This window comes from Dryobates pubescens, chromosome 12 (genome assembly GCF_014839835.1).
Source record: "Dryobates pubescens isolate bDryPub1 chromosome 12, bDryPub1.pri, whole genome shotgun sequence".
Lineage (NCBI taxonomy): Eukaryota > Metazoa > Chordata > Aves > Piciformes > Picidae > Dryobates > Dryobates pubescens.
The window spans coordinates 20,107,799-20,124,114 of record NC_071623.1 but is presented as its reverse complement, the minus strand read 5'-3'; the positions used below and the strand labels follow the sequence as shown (position 1 = coordinate 20,124,114).

The window sequence follows — 16,316 nt, the reverse complement described above, 5'->3', positions numbered from 1 at the left end:
AGTAGAGCAGTAGGTCACTTAGAGTTCAGGCTGGCATTTTCTTATTGCTTAAAAGATGATTGTTCTAAACTCTGAAATACTAAGTGCATCACATTTATTATTACTTGACTAAAACATGGGTTTATTTGGACAGAGAGTTCTCAAGATACAAGTGTTTGTTGCTAATTGTTGGCTGACTGTTTTAGGATGTGCTAATACAGTACAGAGGGGGTTGGATATTAATGCAGAGATCCATCTTCTTCATTTTCTAGACTTGTGTCTTAGAGGTACACTCAGTGAAATAGCTGGGGTATCATAATGATAATTGATACTGAGAACACATTAAAGCAGGGATTTTGTAAAATAAGGTTGTACAGAACTCTGCAAAACTATTAATCTTGCAAAAAAAGTATGGCTATTACGTGAAGAAAGAGGGCTGAACAGTTGTTCAACTAATACAGCATTTTCTTTGATGGGACATTTGGCTGTTTTCACATTCAGTAATTTTAATATAGACCAAAAAAAAAAAAAAAAAAGAAGAAAAGGTGAATGCCTTTGTCTATGGTAGCATAGCAGGGATTGTAAATAAAAGGATTTTAATTCTGAGCCAGGTGTATACAGTACTAAGAAATACCATACTTGGTCTGTGGTGTAGGCCCACAAGCTCTTGAACTCTTGAGTGTGGAAATCAGAATGCCCATTGTGGTGAGTGATGCAGTTCACACTTCAATTCTCTGGTCATGTTTTCTGGCATGTTCTCATTCATCTGTGAATGTATCATTGAGATGGAATATCTCTGCACATTGCTGAATGACCCAAATAGTAGATAGCAGAGATAGAACAGGGAAGGGGAGGATGGGTCAGGAGGGAGAGGAGGTCAAAGGAAGCTCAAAACATTTAGGGTCAAAGAAATGATCTTTATAAGTAAAATGTTGAAGAATAAGAAGAAAAGTTCTAGCTATGTAAAAAGAATGAAAGAAGGTGAGTAGTGCAGAGAAGAGTTTCATGCTTCAAAATGAGATGACCCCACAGTCCAGGATAAACCCCCAAGGAATATCGCGGCTGATTTCCAATTTAGTTCTGTGTTATTTCTGCCAGTTAAAGGCTATTATGCCATCCTTTACAGGTCTTGAATTTGTGGATCCGGTAAGAAATTCTGCCTCTTTATTGAGCTGCCTTGAACAAAGCATTGGGAAAACGGGGACAATGATGCTATTAGGGAATAACCAAAATGCAGTAATCGCTGCTTGGAAGCCAGATGCAGAAGGCTTAGCTACAGAAGTGGCTATGAAGTTGTTACAATTTAAAAGAAATCAGTTACTGAGAGAGCAGGTTAGTGGTAAGTTCTCCAATGTGAGGAATGACTATATTTGAACTTCTTAATTAGGAAATAGAATGAGAGTATGGCTTTGACTACTTTTGCCTGGTTCATCCTGCACAACAGTCTATAGAGAGTGAAGTATTTTTAAGGCCATTGTAAAGGCTGTGTTGTCAAGTAGAGAACTCTCTATCTCTTGGTATTATGAAATCAAGATCAGCTGCTGCACTGGAGGATGCTTTTGTCAGTGTTGATGGCAAGCTTATATAGCTCATTGGGTCAGAAGTATTACAATGGCCCTTTATTGCTTTTCAGTTGTAATTATGAGGTAAGTTGTGTAAAGAAATATTCAGGAAGTGCCACTTTTAAAATGTTCATTGATTTTAATGTCTGAATTTATCTCCCTTTTTACCCTTCACAAGGGGCACACCTAAATGGGATGCTTTTTCGTGCAACTGTGATAGAGGGACAAAGAGTGATATACACATGTTAAGCATCAGAGTAAATATTTAATGGGTTGGGGACAGAAAGGCAAAGAAACTATCTAATTTATATGGGAATTTTAAGATGCAGTCCCTAAAGACAGAGGAGTTGAGCTAACAACTCTCTGATTCAAAGAGAGAAATCCTATCAGTTAGTTTGCACTGACAGCTGTGGTACCGAATCACAGAACTGTTGAGGCTGGAAGAGAACTCTGAAGCAGTGGTCCAAACTCATGCTGCTGAAGCAGGACCACCTAGAGCCAGTTGCTTAGTACTGTGGTTATCTCCCAGGACAAGTTATCCACAGCTTCCCTAGGCAGGCTGTGCCCAGTCAGTGTCTGTGAAAGGCTGCAGCATGGCATTTGGTTGTATTAGAGATCAGTCTCACCCAGAGAATAGACTTTACAGTGGCCTAACTGTGGAGGAAACTTAAGTTCATAGTATTATAGTATCAGTCAGGGTTGGAAGGGACCACAAGGATCATCTAGTTCCACCCCCCCCTGCCATGGGCAGGGACACCCCACACTAGACCAGGCTGGCCAGAGCCTCATCTAGCCTGGTTTTAAACACCTCCAGGGACGGCGCCCCAACCACCACCCTGGACAACCCATTCCAGTGCTTCACCACTCTCATGGTGAAGAACTTCCGCCTCCTTCCTTCATCCAGTCTGAATCTCCCCACTTCCAGCTTCATTCCATTCCCCCTAGTTGAAATTATTATGTTAGTGAATAACAAATTTAAACAAGTACAGTACACACTTTTGTTCAGAAACAGTAATGTACTCTTGGGGTGGCAGACAGCCACCTGCAACTCAGTTACAGTCAGTTGGTGAGTATTTGTGCCTGGCTTTTCTGTTGGAAGGAGAAGGCCAACAACGTATTGCACCACTTGGTGCACCACATTGTTTTTGAGGAGGTGATATCTAAATGAGTTATGTAGACTGATGTCAAAGTGGGAAGGACTGAGTTGAAAGCAGATGAGGTGGGAAACTGAATTTTGAAACTGTGTTAAGTTTTTTTAAAATTATGTGAGGCTGTGCCAAAATTCTCTTGTATTAAGCCTAATGTAGTTCACTTGTAGGCTGCTCAATAACTGCCATCTTGAGTATTCTGTGATAGTTGGAAAAGTAATTTAAACTAAAACTATTTTGAATGAGGAAAATATTTCCCATTCTCACCAAATGAAGAATTCTTGAACTTAAGCTCTTCCACTGTGTTAAGATGATGCTTTTAAAGAAACAACTTCTACCTTTTTCATAAGATAGGGCAAGCCATTTTTTTGCAGTAGCTGTATATTCAGATAGTTCTGAATTAGGAACCTCTTTTGGGTTTATAATTTTAATTTTTTTCTGCCTTTTTCTCTGCCATCATTTATACTATTGGTCCCTTTTAAAACATTCTCTTCTGATTATAATTAACAGTAATTTGCTTATGCACTAGTGTAGCATTTTGTTAATGCACGCCTCTTTCTCACTTTTTACTTTTCAGAGACCATACATTTACAAAAGTCAAGAAGTTACTACTGTAGTAATTTTACATTTTCTTTCTATTATGGTATACCAAGCATCGCTAGTTTGTTGCTACAGAATATTCTGAACAGCTTTGCTTCAAAAGAGCTGTTACATTCATAACTGTAGGCAAAGAGAGACACATGTTCTCAAGGCTGAAATAAGGGATGCCTTCTGTAGCTGGACTTATTTTATGACAAGTTCTGATCTAGTCTTCATCGCAGGCAAATAAACGTTTGTCGTCAACTTTAACAATTTACACCTTTATGCATAATTGCAGTTTGTTTTTATGTCATTCCCAGAACTAATGCACTAGGTAAGGCCTCTTCATAAAATAATTCTATCTGCACCCAATCTGTAATCCCTTCCCTTAATGTACTTCATGCATAGAGATCTTGGCATATTTTTTTTTCTTTTTTGGCACATTGTTTCCTTCCCTGGGTGCTTCACAACATGTCGTAATTTGAACTGAGAGCTATTAGAAAGAAGACTGATGATTGGCTAGAATTTGTTCCTTAGATACTTCTGTCCTGTAGAAGTTACGGGTGGGGTGTGGTAGTGTGCTCCCGTGGTGGTCAGTAGATCACTTTTTGAGTGTCTAGAGCCCTCCAAATAAACTTCAGCCAACAGGGGGCTTGTGAACATCAATTACTGGATGTACACAAATATTCCTATTTCAATAGCTGACTGCCTTCTCGATCTTAAAACTAAAGGAGGTCAAGATTGCTATTCCAGCCAATTCTTCTTTTCCCCCTCATTCTTCCTGATGTGGCGCTAGGTGTTTCTTGGCTCATAATAGTAAGTTATGAGTATTCTCTTGAAAGAACTGGGTTAGGATTGCAGATGTCATGGAACAAAGTCTGAAATGTGACAAGGGCAGTTATTTCATCTTGAACATCTCTTGGTTTTGTTGATAGTTAAGACTGCTTTTAGCAACAGAACTCTGTGAAATTGTATGTCTGTTTCAGTGACAGTAAGAAATCATTAAGATGATCGTTCCAGGCCTTGTAGTTAAAATTCTTAAACTTTTGACCCAGGTAGTTCTTACTTATTGCTAACATGGTTATGGGTTGATACCACCATCTTCACAGAGGGTATTGAAATGCCTTTCTGTTTGGTATGTTGAACATGGTGTATGAGCATACTATTTCCATCCATCTACTTGTTACAGACGTCATGTCAAACTCTAATCAGGCTCTTGTGTTTAATAATATCCCCTTTTCTGAGACTCAGTGCTGCTCCATGAAACCAGTTTGTCTTTTTACTAAAGAACAATGGTTTATAGAAATTTTCTTATTGGATAGTTTTCATTCATGAATTTTGCTCCCATAGGTTGTATATGACTTCCCTTCAAGCAAATAGGTAACAGCTTATTAACCACAGCCACTGAATCTCCAACAAATTTTAAACTGAATAAATAAAATAAGTGATTTGTCAAACTGTGGTTCTTAGAAAAGCTTTCTTTGTGATTCTCCAGTCCAGTTGCTGCCTTCTAAATTACAAAGTTCTCTTTTCTTCAGCATTGCTGTTGAATTAAGTGAGGTAGAACAACTGACTGTCATCAGTTTGGAAGATCAGGAAAGCTGCAGCCTTGTTCTCCTGCTAATGGTCTCAGGAGAGGAGTGTGCTAGTGTTACCTATAAAGTCATTTGCTGTACAGTTTAGAATTAAGAAAACAGAGGAAAGTGCAATTATTTTAAAATATGTACACTGAGATATTTAACTAGTGTTTTCACTTTTAATGTTGGAAGAGAGTTTCAGAGCTTAGTAGGATCTCGTATTTGTGTTAAAAATCACAAAGTAATTTCTAGTGGACTTCTCTTTACAGAAGAGTTACAGTAATTTTTTTGTGCTGTGTTAACTTCTCATATAATTGTTTTAGGTCAGGAATTTCTCTATTTTCATTTGTAAGGTCATCTTGATACTTTATCATGTTACCAGAGGCACCCTAATGCACACAAAAAGGAGTTTTCACATGTCATAGTTATTTCATAAAGGTTTGAGGAGGGGGGTTGTTTTGGCCTTTTTTATTTGTTTCTTTGGGGCTTTTCCAAGTGAAATGTTTGAAGATTTAATGGAACGTTGTGAAAATATGTGGGTGCTTGAGTGCAACCGGTTCATTTTCAAGAGCAGTCTGTTAGTCTTTTAGTAGTACTGAATTGTAACACTGGAGAAAAATACCAGTGATCTGTCAGTGGGTATTTCATTGTACAATTCTACTTCACCTCTTTTAAAGTTAGGGTGTTTATACTGCATATAGGCTTTATTATTTATAGCCTTTGAATAACATTTTACCTTTTTTTATTGACTATATCCATGAAGTTGTGCTACTACCATGATAGGTACTGAGTTGATGCAGTATAATTTTCAGTATTTTAATTTTCCTTAACATAGACAACAAATTGAGCAGTTAGTGTTTGAAGAAAGCCCAACTGATGGGCAGTGCTTATCTGCTATCTTATACTGTCTATATTTTCTTGCAAAGTTTTGGCTGTGAAATAAATGAGGATGTCTCTTGATGGTTAGGTGCTTGATTATTTCACATCTTGCTTCTAAACTTAATTCATAATGAATAATTGTGCTTCCAGATTTCAATTTCTGTTTCCACACGTATTCTTTGAGTGGCAGTGTTGGCTTCATTGTGCCTGGCTGCTTGTCCCATCCTGCTATGTCTCTTATGTTGTGCCAACATGGCAACCATTTAGAGAATTTCCCCTCTCTGGCATAGTCAGCAAAAGCAAAAGGATGGCTGTAAAATGTGGAACATGCTAAAATTTCATTGGTAAGCAAAGAAAACAAAATTGTACTTTCATCTAATCTGCTCTCCAGTATGAGGCTATGAACAAGCAGGCTGGGAACCAGTTAAAAGCCATATAACAGATGTGTGAAACAGGAGTTGAGAGGGTGCAGTATCTGTCCTGATTAGAGGCAGATTCTGTGCCTTTGGAATTTGGATTTTTGTTTTCCAGGATGTTTTGGAATCTAGTACTTTGGACATACAGTTTGCCATTCTCTTGCAACTGGACACCAAGTGTTCCATCTGTCTCTGGCCTTGCAGTTTCTTCTGGCAGTGTTCTTTCACCTTCCCCAAAAGGAATTCATTCAAGTTACACTATGGGCTACGTATAGTTTGATGATACTCAGCAGGAGCAATCAGGGAGCTGAGTTGAAGCACACTGTATGAAGGGTGAAAGTTAAAAATGTAGGCTAATGAGCTAAGCAATTTATAGGAGGGCATAAACATTGAGGCCAAGGAAAGGCAAATTGCTGAGGCTGGGTACTAGGTTTTCTTTTCTTTTGGTAGTCAGTCCAGAAAGTTGCTGTGAGCAACCTTGAAAGGCAGAATTTTCATGGAATCCATTTTGAAAATCGATATCACAGATGTTAAATTCCAACTGAGTTGTGATACATAGGTGAAGATATTAGAAAAAGGATATTAAAGGATGTTAAAGATTTTAAGTAGGAATAAATGATTAATAACTAGTTGTCACAATGAAATGAGAAGAGGCACTTCAGTGGGTCATCTTTATATGAGAATGACTACTGGGTTCATTGTGTATGAAAACTGAGGTAAATATTTTCAAGCTGTTGACTGCATTAAAATCTCATGTTATTTTTGCAGGAGGAGAGACTTCAGCATGCAAACCTTCATCTGTTCGGCTTGCACCATCGTTTTCATTCCATGCTGCTGGCCTTCAGATGGCTGGACAGATGTCCCATTCACATCAGCAGTACAGTGATCGTCGGCAGCAGAACATAAATGACCAACAGGTTTCTGCCTTATCATACGCTGACCAGATTCAGCAACCTCTAACATTAACAAACCAGGTGAGTGACAACAACAAAAAAAATTCTGCTGTAATAATGTGTCTGGTACACATTACTGTGATCATTGTACTTCTTACCTTTTTTAAATGTAAAATTTAAATGGAAAGTGAATTTAATAATAGCTTTTTTTTTTAAGGGCTGTTTGATGTTAGAATGTTCTAATGGGCAGTGTTTTAATGCAGTCACTTGTTAGTGTATTTGGAATAGAGAGGTTTGCACAAAAGACACTTAGGAAGATACACTACTACTGCTATTAATATAGCAAAATCTAAAGCTATGCTGTCATTGGGATTTTACCACAACTAATTTATTGCTTACTATTGCGGAGAGGTAAAATGAACACAGGATTGTGGTGATCGTGGGGTTTTGATCATTTCTTCTGTACTACTTTTGAGTTACTAGCACTGCTGAAGCAGGTTTCTGACTAACAGTGCTAGGTGCAAGCTACAGGAGCCAGAACTGCCCTGTGTAAGAGATAGTTCTGTTTTGTTCTTAAAAATGGTGCAGCCCAGTTGTGGAGACATGAACATGGGGAGACAAGGCTTCAAAGCTTGAAAACCTGAAGTCAGAACTTTAAAATTCACTGCAGGCTGATGTAGCATGTTGCACTTAAATAGGAGTCTTTTGCTGCTACCAGATTCACATTTGTTCTTGTATTCAAAATGGCTTCAGAAAGTTTACAGTAACATCAGGAGACACTGTTGGTATCGCTCTGTAGGAAGGCACTTGTGCAGAAAGGGAGAAGGATTAGAGAGGATGAGAACGTTCAAACTAGGTGCCATGATATTTGATACTGGAATCTGGACATCTGTAATGACTAGGGCTCTCCAAAGAGTGGCAAAGTGAAAGGAGCTATCAAAGAATGTTTCTACTTTCATGAGAACCAATCAGTAGAACAGGTAAATCTGCTGAGATGTAATAATAATTAGCTTGAGAAACCTGCAAAGATATTTTATGTGACTTCTTTTAAAGGTCCCCTGAAAACACCACAGTAAGGTTAGTGAATCACTCTGCCAATTAAGAGAAGTTGCTGTTTCCTCAACCCTTTCAAGATATTTATCTAAGGTTTACAGTCTGGCATCACATTTGTGAGCTTTGTGTACAGTAGTGCTTAGTTGTTCAAGTTTTCAAACCAAAAAGCAAAATAAAGGAACTTCAGGATGTATTGGCATCTGTTGCGGTTTATGGTCACAATGGCTTTGAAATGGTAGCTGAGTAATAGAAAGCTGAAGAACAGTTTTTGGAGAATAGCCAAGATTAGTTGACCAGAAAATGCCACCCTCTAAGATGAAGACGTAAATATGGGATAAAATCTCTGGTTGGCTCCAGGAAGTTATCCATATGAAGAAATGATCAGCTGGCCACCTTGTTAGTGGCAATCAAGCCATCCTTGCACAGCTAACACTATTTTATAGAATAAATGACTGTTTAATTTTTCCAGTTTTGTCTTTTTCTCCTATTTACTGTGATTCTGTTGTTGAAATTTTTATAGCCCTCTGCCTAAGCAGCTCAGAATTGTTACTGCTTTATCCTTTGTGAGCTGCTTTCAGCACCCTTGACTTTGGTGGGCACCTCTTTGAAGTCTTCTGACTGCTTGACTTTTGAGTCTCTTTCCTTCCTTGAGTTCTTGTGCTTTTCCCATCAAGTCCAGTTCTCTTCAGCAGATAGTGGGTTGTAATAAAGATTCTGTATGAGCTTCTGTTGGTGAGTCTCAATGGCTTTTTGTCTTGCCACTGTGCTTCAGGTTAACCTTACCTGCAAAACCAAATCTAGCTAACATATTAATGCTAGTGAGTCAGATTATCTGCTCTAGACCTTGTGTCTGTGTAGAAAACTTTTCTTGTTCTTTCTCTTCCATTAGTCCTTTTGTCAGCTCTGTTTCATCTTGATTAAAACAGAACTCTTTTTTTTTTTCCCTTATAAAAGCCCTGTCCTTCTGTTGAAGGCTCTGCACTATCTTATATTTAGCCATTACTGTGTTCTGCCATCTTGCCTTTTGCTCCAGATGTAATCTGAATACCATCTAGGTTTTCATGACTGATACATACATCTTACGGAGTCTTTCTCTACAGTGTTTCTGCAGGAATCTTTTTTCATGCAAGGTTCTGCCTTGAATATGCAACTTGTTTCTCTCTGTTCTTGATAAAAGCAGTTGTGTCCTGTATATGTCAATTCTGAAAAACTCGTGCAGAGATCATTTTCTGAACTATCCTTATGAAATTGTTTCATTCATTTATTGGAACTCTGCCACTCATTTTTGTGAATTTCTGTGCTTGGCTGTTACTAAAGCTTCTAACACCAGGTGAACCTTTTGTAATGGCAAACTCTCTTCAGTCTTGCGAGGTGACATGTTTTCAGGTACACATAGTTAAGAAGATCATACTTTTAACTTGGGCATCAAAAGGAATAGACTCAGTGTTTGTTGTATAAGGCTTAATAGATTGATTTTAATGTAGCCAGTAAAAAATGGGAGGAAGAAAATGGTGACTTTAAGCAGATACAGGACATGTAATTCTTAAAGGGTAAAACCCTTTTAATACAATGCCTTGCATGCAGTCAAATAGACAAGAAGTTAGGTATCTGAGCTTCAGTGTCACAGAATTGCCTAATGCAGCAGTGGTCAGCAGCAACCTATAAGATTGGGTCAGGTTTGGTGCTATCAATTTCCTGAGCCTGAAAGCAGCCAATTTGCATGAAGGCTTCCAACAGTTGACTAAGAGCACGTTGCCAGCTCCTTTGCTACTGAGAATAATCCATTACCTTGTCGATTCAGTAGTCAGGTGTGTCAGTGAAACCCGAGTCTTCAGGGTCGCCAGTGGTTGTATCAGGACCACCAGGCAAAATTCTTTCCTGGGCTTCAGCTCCCATCTGCTGGCGAGAGTGCTGCACTGCATTGCCTGCTGAGTGCAAGGCAAAGTGCCTAGGCTGGAAAGGTCTGCCCTCACCTCTCCAAAATATTTTGTCGTTTCAATAAACACACTTCTGGTAAGTAATTTGTAGAGCAGCTTAGTGTATCTTTGAATGAATCTTCCGTTGAATGAATTGAGAATACAAGTGATACAAAGGTTACTTTCTTGACTGCTACATTTGCAGAACTTTGTAAACAGACTTTTGTCCAAATCCAAACAAAATCACCTTGCTTGAAAACAAAATCCAGGCTGAGGTCTCAGCTCTCTTTAATAGAAATAATAGATAGCAAGTAATTACTCTCTAAAAGATTTCTTCAGGCTGCAGCAAGATACATAAGGACACTGCTTGTCAGTTGCTATGAGTAGCTGTTTTCAGCATTTTCTGTAAACAATGTCATTTTGATAGATAGCAAAAATGATCTGCCTTATAATGTTTTTTTCAGGTTATTTTTGTGACTTTCTTTTTACTGAAGACTGACTCCTTTTCGGAGGGGTATTGTCTTGTTCAAGTTCCTGTAATAATTTTTCATTCATAACCAAATAATGGGGAAGCTGGGCTTTGAATGTTAATGTATTGGTTTTATTCCTGTTCTATCCTGCTTGCTTTTTGATTTATTTTTTTAATGTTTGGCAGACCATGTTCTGGTATTTCATGAATCATTTGTAGTTGCAGATTAAAGGTTAGGAAACAGTAATGACTATGCTTAAATTCTATAAATGATGTGCTTATATATATGTTACCCTTAATATATTTACATTGTCTTCTCTTGCACCTATTTATGCCTCTGATGACCCAAACTTCATGGTTTCATCATTGGCAAAGAATAAATAACAGGAAGATACTTTGAAGACACTTCACTTTGTGAAGTTTTAAATTACAGTGTAAAACTTACAGCTCTATACTTGGTGGTTTGTTTTTTTTTAATTTTCTCTTCTTAAATAGTTAGGCTTAAGGCTTTTGTTTCCCAAAAACTGCTGGATTGTAAGGATTTAGTTTAGGTCTGTGATTCACCAAGTGCTGGGCTTGCTGGTGGGATGGCAATCCTGCTCTTGATGGTGTGTTCTTAACTCTCTGATAAGTGCCAGAGCAGTTTCAGGAAAGCAGTAAGAATATGTGTCCTAGAATGAATAGAAAACATGAGATTTGTGGGGTCTTTTTCCTTTAGCAGTAACACACAGTATTTCTTTGTCCAGTTTCAGATGGCTGTATCTTGAGTGTCCAATGTAACCAGATGTTAATATATAAGCTTGAAAGTTTTCACAACTTTAAACAAGCATTTCTTTTATGCTGTGCTAATGTTTGTATTCGTCATGGATACTCAGATTGCCTGAAACTTTTTTCAGTTCAAAATCTTGGAATGAAAAAATCAGGCTGACTGCTAAACATCTTTCTCTCTGTATGAATCTAAGATCACTTAGCCCCTGTAAAATTCTAGGTTTTACTGACCAGATGTTGGCCAGAGATTTTGTTAATTGCAGCTAGATCATTGCAATGTTAATGTGTTCTAGCAGGCGCTAGCAAATCCTTAGTTCAGTTACTTCAGCTACTTAATCAGCAATATTATTTTTAGTGATGGTCAGATTCTGTCATGGTGTATTAAGCATGCAGCTCATTCTAGTAAAAGCATTTCTTTTACTTTCCATCCATTTCAGACATTTTATTAAAAAATATGTTCTGGCAACAAGAATTTCAGAGTTGAGTTTTTCATTCCCTTTCTCTAGTTCCTCCTGCTCCCCACGGATTAATTTATGTGTGTGTGGTGTTGTTTTTTGGTTTGTTTTGTCTTTAATGGCTGGGCTGAATCAGGCAGTATAGAATCTTGGTGGAGAACCCTTCTTTCCTTGCCGGTTTTCTTTATTTGTTTAACTTTAAACTTACCTGTTTCTTACTATTACTTTTATTCATCAACCAGTTTTTGTTTGGGGAAGGAAGCCAGAGCAAGAGGGAAATTCTTACAGAGCAGGTATCAATGATTGAAGTAATAGAACTGAAATTCTGTCTCTACTTGCATGCAGTTCTTGCCCTGAGTACAGTCAGTTTTAAGACTAGTTTTGCATTTCTCTTGCTTTGTTCTCTGGTACATACAATTTTTTTTTGTCCTGCCATTTTACTAAAAATCTGCAGCTTGCAGTGTATTATGGGGAAGTGTTGCTGTGGCTTGTGGTTATAGCAGCAAACCAGCTGTTTTGTTGACTCTCTGGAGACACCACGCATTGTGTGACTGCCCACCACGAAACAGGATTAGTGTTAACTTCCTATCCTAAGTTATTGTGATGCAAGAAGGGTTTTGAATAGCAAGTGGCACAGGCAATGAGACCGGTCCATTCAGTTCTTAAATATGGGAGTCTATTAAAGAGGTCATTATAAGTGGAATTCTGGCTAAAAGTTACCATTATAATATATATTCTTCATTACTTAATCTTTTTTTCTTTCTTTTTAAAAAATGAATGTGCATGGTGATGGATCTTTTTTAGAAAACACCTCTGAATTAAAGCATTCCACTAACAGAAAATATGTATCTGCTCAGAATTTCCCATAATCAGAACAAAACGCATTTGGTAGGGAGAAGTGCCATCTGGATTTTAGGTAACAAAGCATATGTCCAAAGAGAAATACACTTTCTTTCCTTCATTAAACCTCAAAGACTGCAGGTTAAAAATAACATACCTGAATTAGAAGTCATAGTTTCCTTCAAGCATCATTTTGTCTCCGATATGGTGAATTCACATAAGTGGGACTCTTGCTTGGGGTTTTATGTGTGTTTACTTGATACTTCTTTGTTTAAACTAGTTACAGGTTGCTTCTCAGCACAATACCCTGTACCTTTGATTAATAGGTTAAAAAAAATAATTCAGTTCCTTACTTGTAGTGTAATCTCCATTGTGGTACCATCTCAGGTGGTGCACTGAGGTGTAAGTGTGAACACATCAGAATGTGTTTACTGACATATATAATTGTAATTAAAGTTGTTTCTTGTTTCACAGTCCTGAAATACAAGCATATGCAATGTTCTATCTTTTCTGAAGATCTGAGATTGCAGTGTTGCTATCTGGCCACCAGATAGAGACTGAAGCTCATGCAATAGGATTTTTCTCTCTATTTTTTTTCCTGGTGGTTGAGCATTCTTTGAAGTCAAGGGAAATTGGTATTCCCCATGATAAAGCCCACTTCATTCCAGACTTCCCTCATCAGGAAGAAGGGAATGGAGCAAGAGTCTCCAAAAGGATTTTGGGGGAAAAAGACAAAATAGAATGTTATAAATTTTGCAGTATCGCAAGGAGAAGCAGGAAAAGGTCAATTGCTTCTCCCATCACCAAAACTTTATGAACCCAGAATGGCAAAACAGTACCTATTAAAAAGTTCATACAGGTTAAAGTGTATCCTCAGAAATGTGTGACTGTCTAAAACCTCAATTAAAAGCACAATTTTCAAATAAGATACTGCCTGCAAGCAGCATAGGGATAGCCTGCATAATCTTAATTACTTATAATTAGGGAGCACCAACAAATTAGACTTTAAAAAATATTGTTTTTAATTTCATCAGGCTGCTTATTTCAGAGTTGAAATTAGAAGATTTTTTTTAAAGAAAGCAAGCAAATTCAACTTAGAAAATAAACATGAATACTTGTCTCAGAAATTACTTCTCCAAATTAGAGCAACCTTAGATCTGAATAGTTGATCTGAACTATAAGAGTCCTTCCCCACAGGCTCTTTCCTCAAAACTCGTAACCTCTGTGATGGAAACCCTGTGATGGCATTGACAGTCTAGGACAGAGACTGGTCCCTGCCAGTATTTGTGCACTGCAGCACGGTTTCTTTTGCCAGCAAAATCTACCAGTGGTCCTGTGTTTCAGTAATCTCTTTTAAGTCATATTAAGAAATTTAAAGGAAATATGTGTCATTTGAACGTAACAGTGGCAGGAGTGATTTAGGATTAGATGCTGCTCTGCTGTTTGACACTGCAGTGGGAGAGAACCAAAAGAGATCATATTTAGGTGTAAATTGTTTAGTGGTTTACATTTATTCAACAGAGGAAAGTAAGAAACAAAAATGTTTACAAATGCCAAGTTGTTTAGGAAGCTTTAAAACAGGCTTTCCTGGTGCTTACTAAATGCTTGTGATTATAATAAAAAAATAATGAATTTGGTAAATCTGCTTAAGGGAAATTGATGGTAATGGGCATAACCAAAAATGAATTGACTGGAACAAACACCTAGGGCATGACTTGGGTTAAACTTCCCTGAGGGAAGTTAAACAGTGTTGCATCGTCTCCAAGAAACATTCCCTAATCAAAAAGACCACAAGTCAGCAGTCCTGCAGGGGTATAAAAATGTTATGTGGGCATTTTTGGAGTGGTGTGCACCAAAGCTTTGAATTGCCATTTCTCAGGAGCCTCCTGCTCCAATGAGTGTTGCACCTGTTAGGAGTTCCACCCTCACATAAATACAGTAAGCTTACTGGAAGTGTCTTGCCTTTTTCTCTTCTGTTTCGCTCTCTCACTTTTTCATGCTCTGCCTTGTTCTCATGCTCTCTTTTTATTTTACCCCCACAATGTGGTCTGTACATCACCAGATGAGAGCACAAGCTTAGCACAAGCTTAGTGTGGTTGCTTGGGTACCCAACTGGGATCCAGTTTCAGAAGCACAAACTCTTCATCACTTCTGTTTGTGAGAACTTTTTGGGGTTATTTCAATGTGATTTACAATTTTTGTTATTTGGTCACATATACTGTATGTAGAGTATTGAGTGCTACCATAAAAGACAGAGGAGTAGTTGAGCTTTTCCAGTCTGTTTATTAGTTCAGCAGTACTGATGTAAAAATTGGTTTCATTATTTTTGTTGATAGTTTATGCCCTTTCCTCAGCTCTGCAGGAGGCTGCATATCAGTTTAGCTGTAATAGGATGCAGGAGATGAGATTAAGCACTTGGAAGTGAAGAGAGTTATGAGTGTGAGCATATTTGATGGCAGAAGATGAGACAAAAAGCTTTTCTCCAGTGGAATTGCTTAAACTTGCCCTGTGTTCTTCTATCTTTGGGGAGAGAATAGAGAGAGGCTGGCTAGGGGACCGGTCCAACAAACCTCACCAACTTTCTCGCCTAGCTCTCTATCTGACACTAATTGTGGAGACAGAGAATTTGGAGAGCTTGTCTGGTGATACACTGGTGCTGCTAATTGTTTGCAGAGTGGGTAGTCAGCTTTAACCAAATCAAATGGTTTGTTAGTTTTTTTCTGACTTCTCTTTACTGAGGATGTTAACTCCAGCATACCACTTGGAGTTTTATCTTTTCAGGAACTTTTATCTTCTGACATTTCAAACAAATGTTAGGAGGAATAGAGGTTGATTGATCCAGAGTTTGCATGGCATGTGTGTGCAAAGATAAAAAGAAACACACAAATAATTTTATCAAGCATGTCTTGTTTCTTCAGGAAACCAATAAAAAGAATGGCCTGCTTTTGAAGAGGTGTTTGTTCTAAATGTAGTCAATTATAGGGAACACAAATGAGGAGCATAACTACCTTTTGAGGGACATTGTTTTAAAACTTTGAAAGTAGATACAATGTTCATGTGCAGGCTTTGGATTTCTTTAGATTTCCATTAGGCTTTAGATTCAAACTTAGTCCTGGGTATTGTAAAGCATGATAGAACTGAGGGGTTTTTATTTTGAATTTAATACAGTTTAAATGTGGCAAACTGCCACAGTTCTTCAGTAGTTAATACTGTTAACTTCCATTTGTGGTTTTAATGCAGCTATACATTAAATACAGTTACAATTCGTGTATCAATCGGGAGGTAGTGGAGTAATGTCAGCAAGAACCTGTTGTTAAAGGAGCTGCATTTTCAACTGAGGGAAAAAGTTTGTTTGGATTAAGCATATTAGGTGTAATGGGAGGAGAGCTAGTAATCTTGGGATTTATTTGCTCTTTTACTTTTTTAAACTGATTAAATATACTAAAAAGTAACTTAATTGAACTGTTATTTTCTGTTGATTATTTTTCTTTTTCTTTTTTTTTTTTTAAGTATCAGCTTAAGGAAAGAAATGTTGCAATGAAATAATTTTTGTGAGGAATGTCATGATTTGGTGTAGTAATTGTATCATTAAAGTTGAAGCTTTTTTCCTAAGTTGTGATATGGTCATATTACAGAGGCGGATGCCCCAAACTTTCCGTGATCCAGCCACTGCTCCACTGAGGAAGCTCTCTGTAGATTTGATCAAAACATACAAGCATATTAATGAGGTAATGGCTCCAGCTATCTTTTTTATTACAATCCATTATTAAATGTATTTTCTA

At 37.7% G+C, this 16,316-nt stretch overlaps 1 protein-coding gene across 1 annotated transcript in view; it reads left to right on the top strand.

The window, feature by feature from the left end:
• The window catches only part of DYRK1A (dual specificity tyrosine phosphorylation regulated kinase 1A), a 79,993-nt gene that overhangs the window by 52,185 nt on the left and 11,492 nt on the right, over positions 1-16,316 (top strand). Inside the window, exons 3-4 of the mRNA XM_054165779.1 lie at positions 6,909-7,114; positions 16,170-16,262. Coding sequence (XP_054021754.1) covers positions 6,909-7,114; positions 16,170-16,262 — 299 coding nt within the window. The remainder of the gene's footprint in view (positions 1-6,908; positions 7,115-16,169; positions 16,263-16,316) is intronic.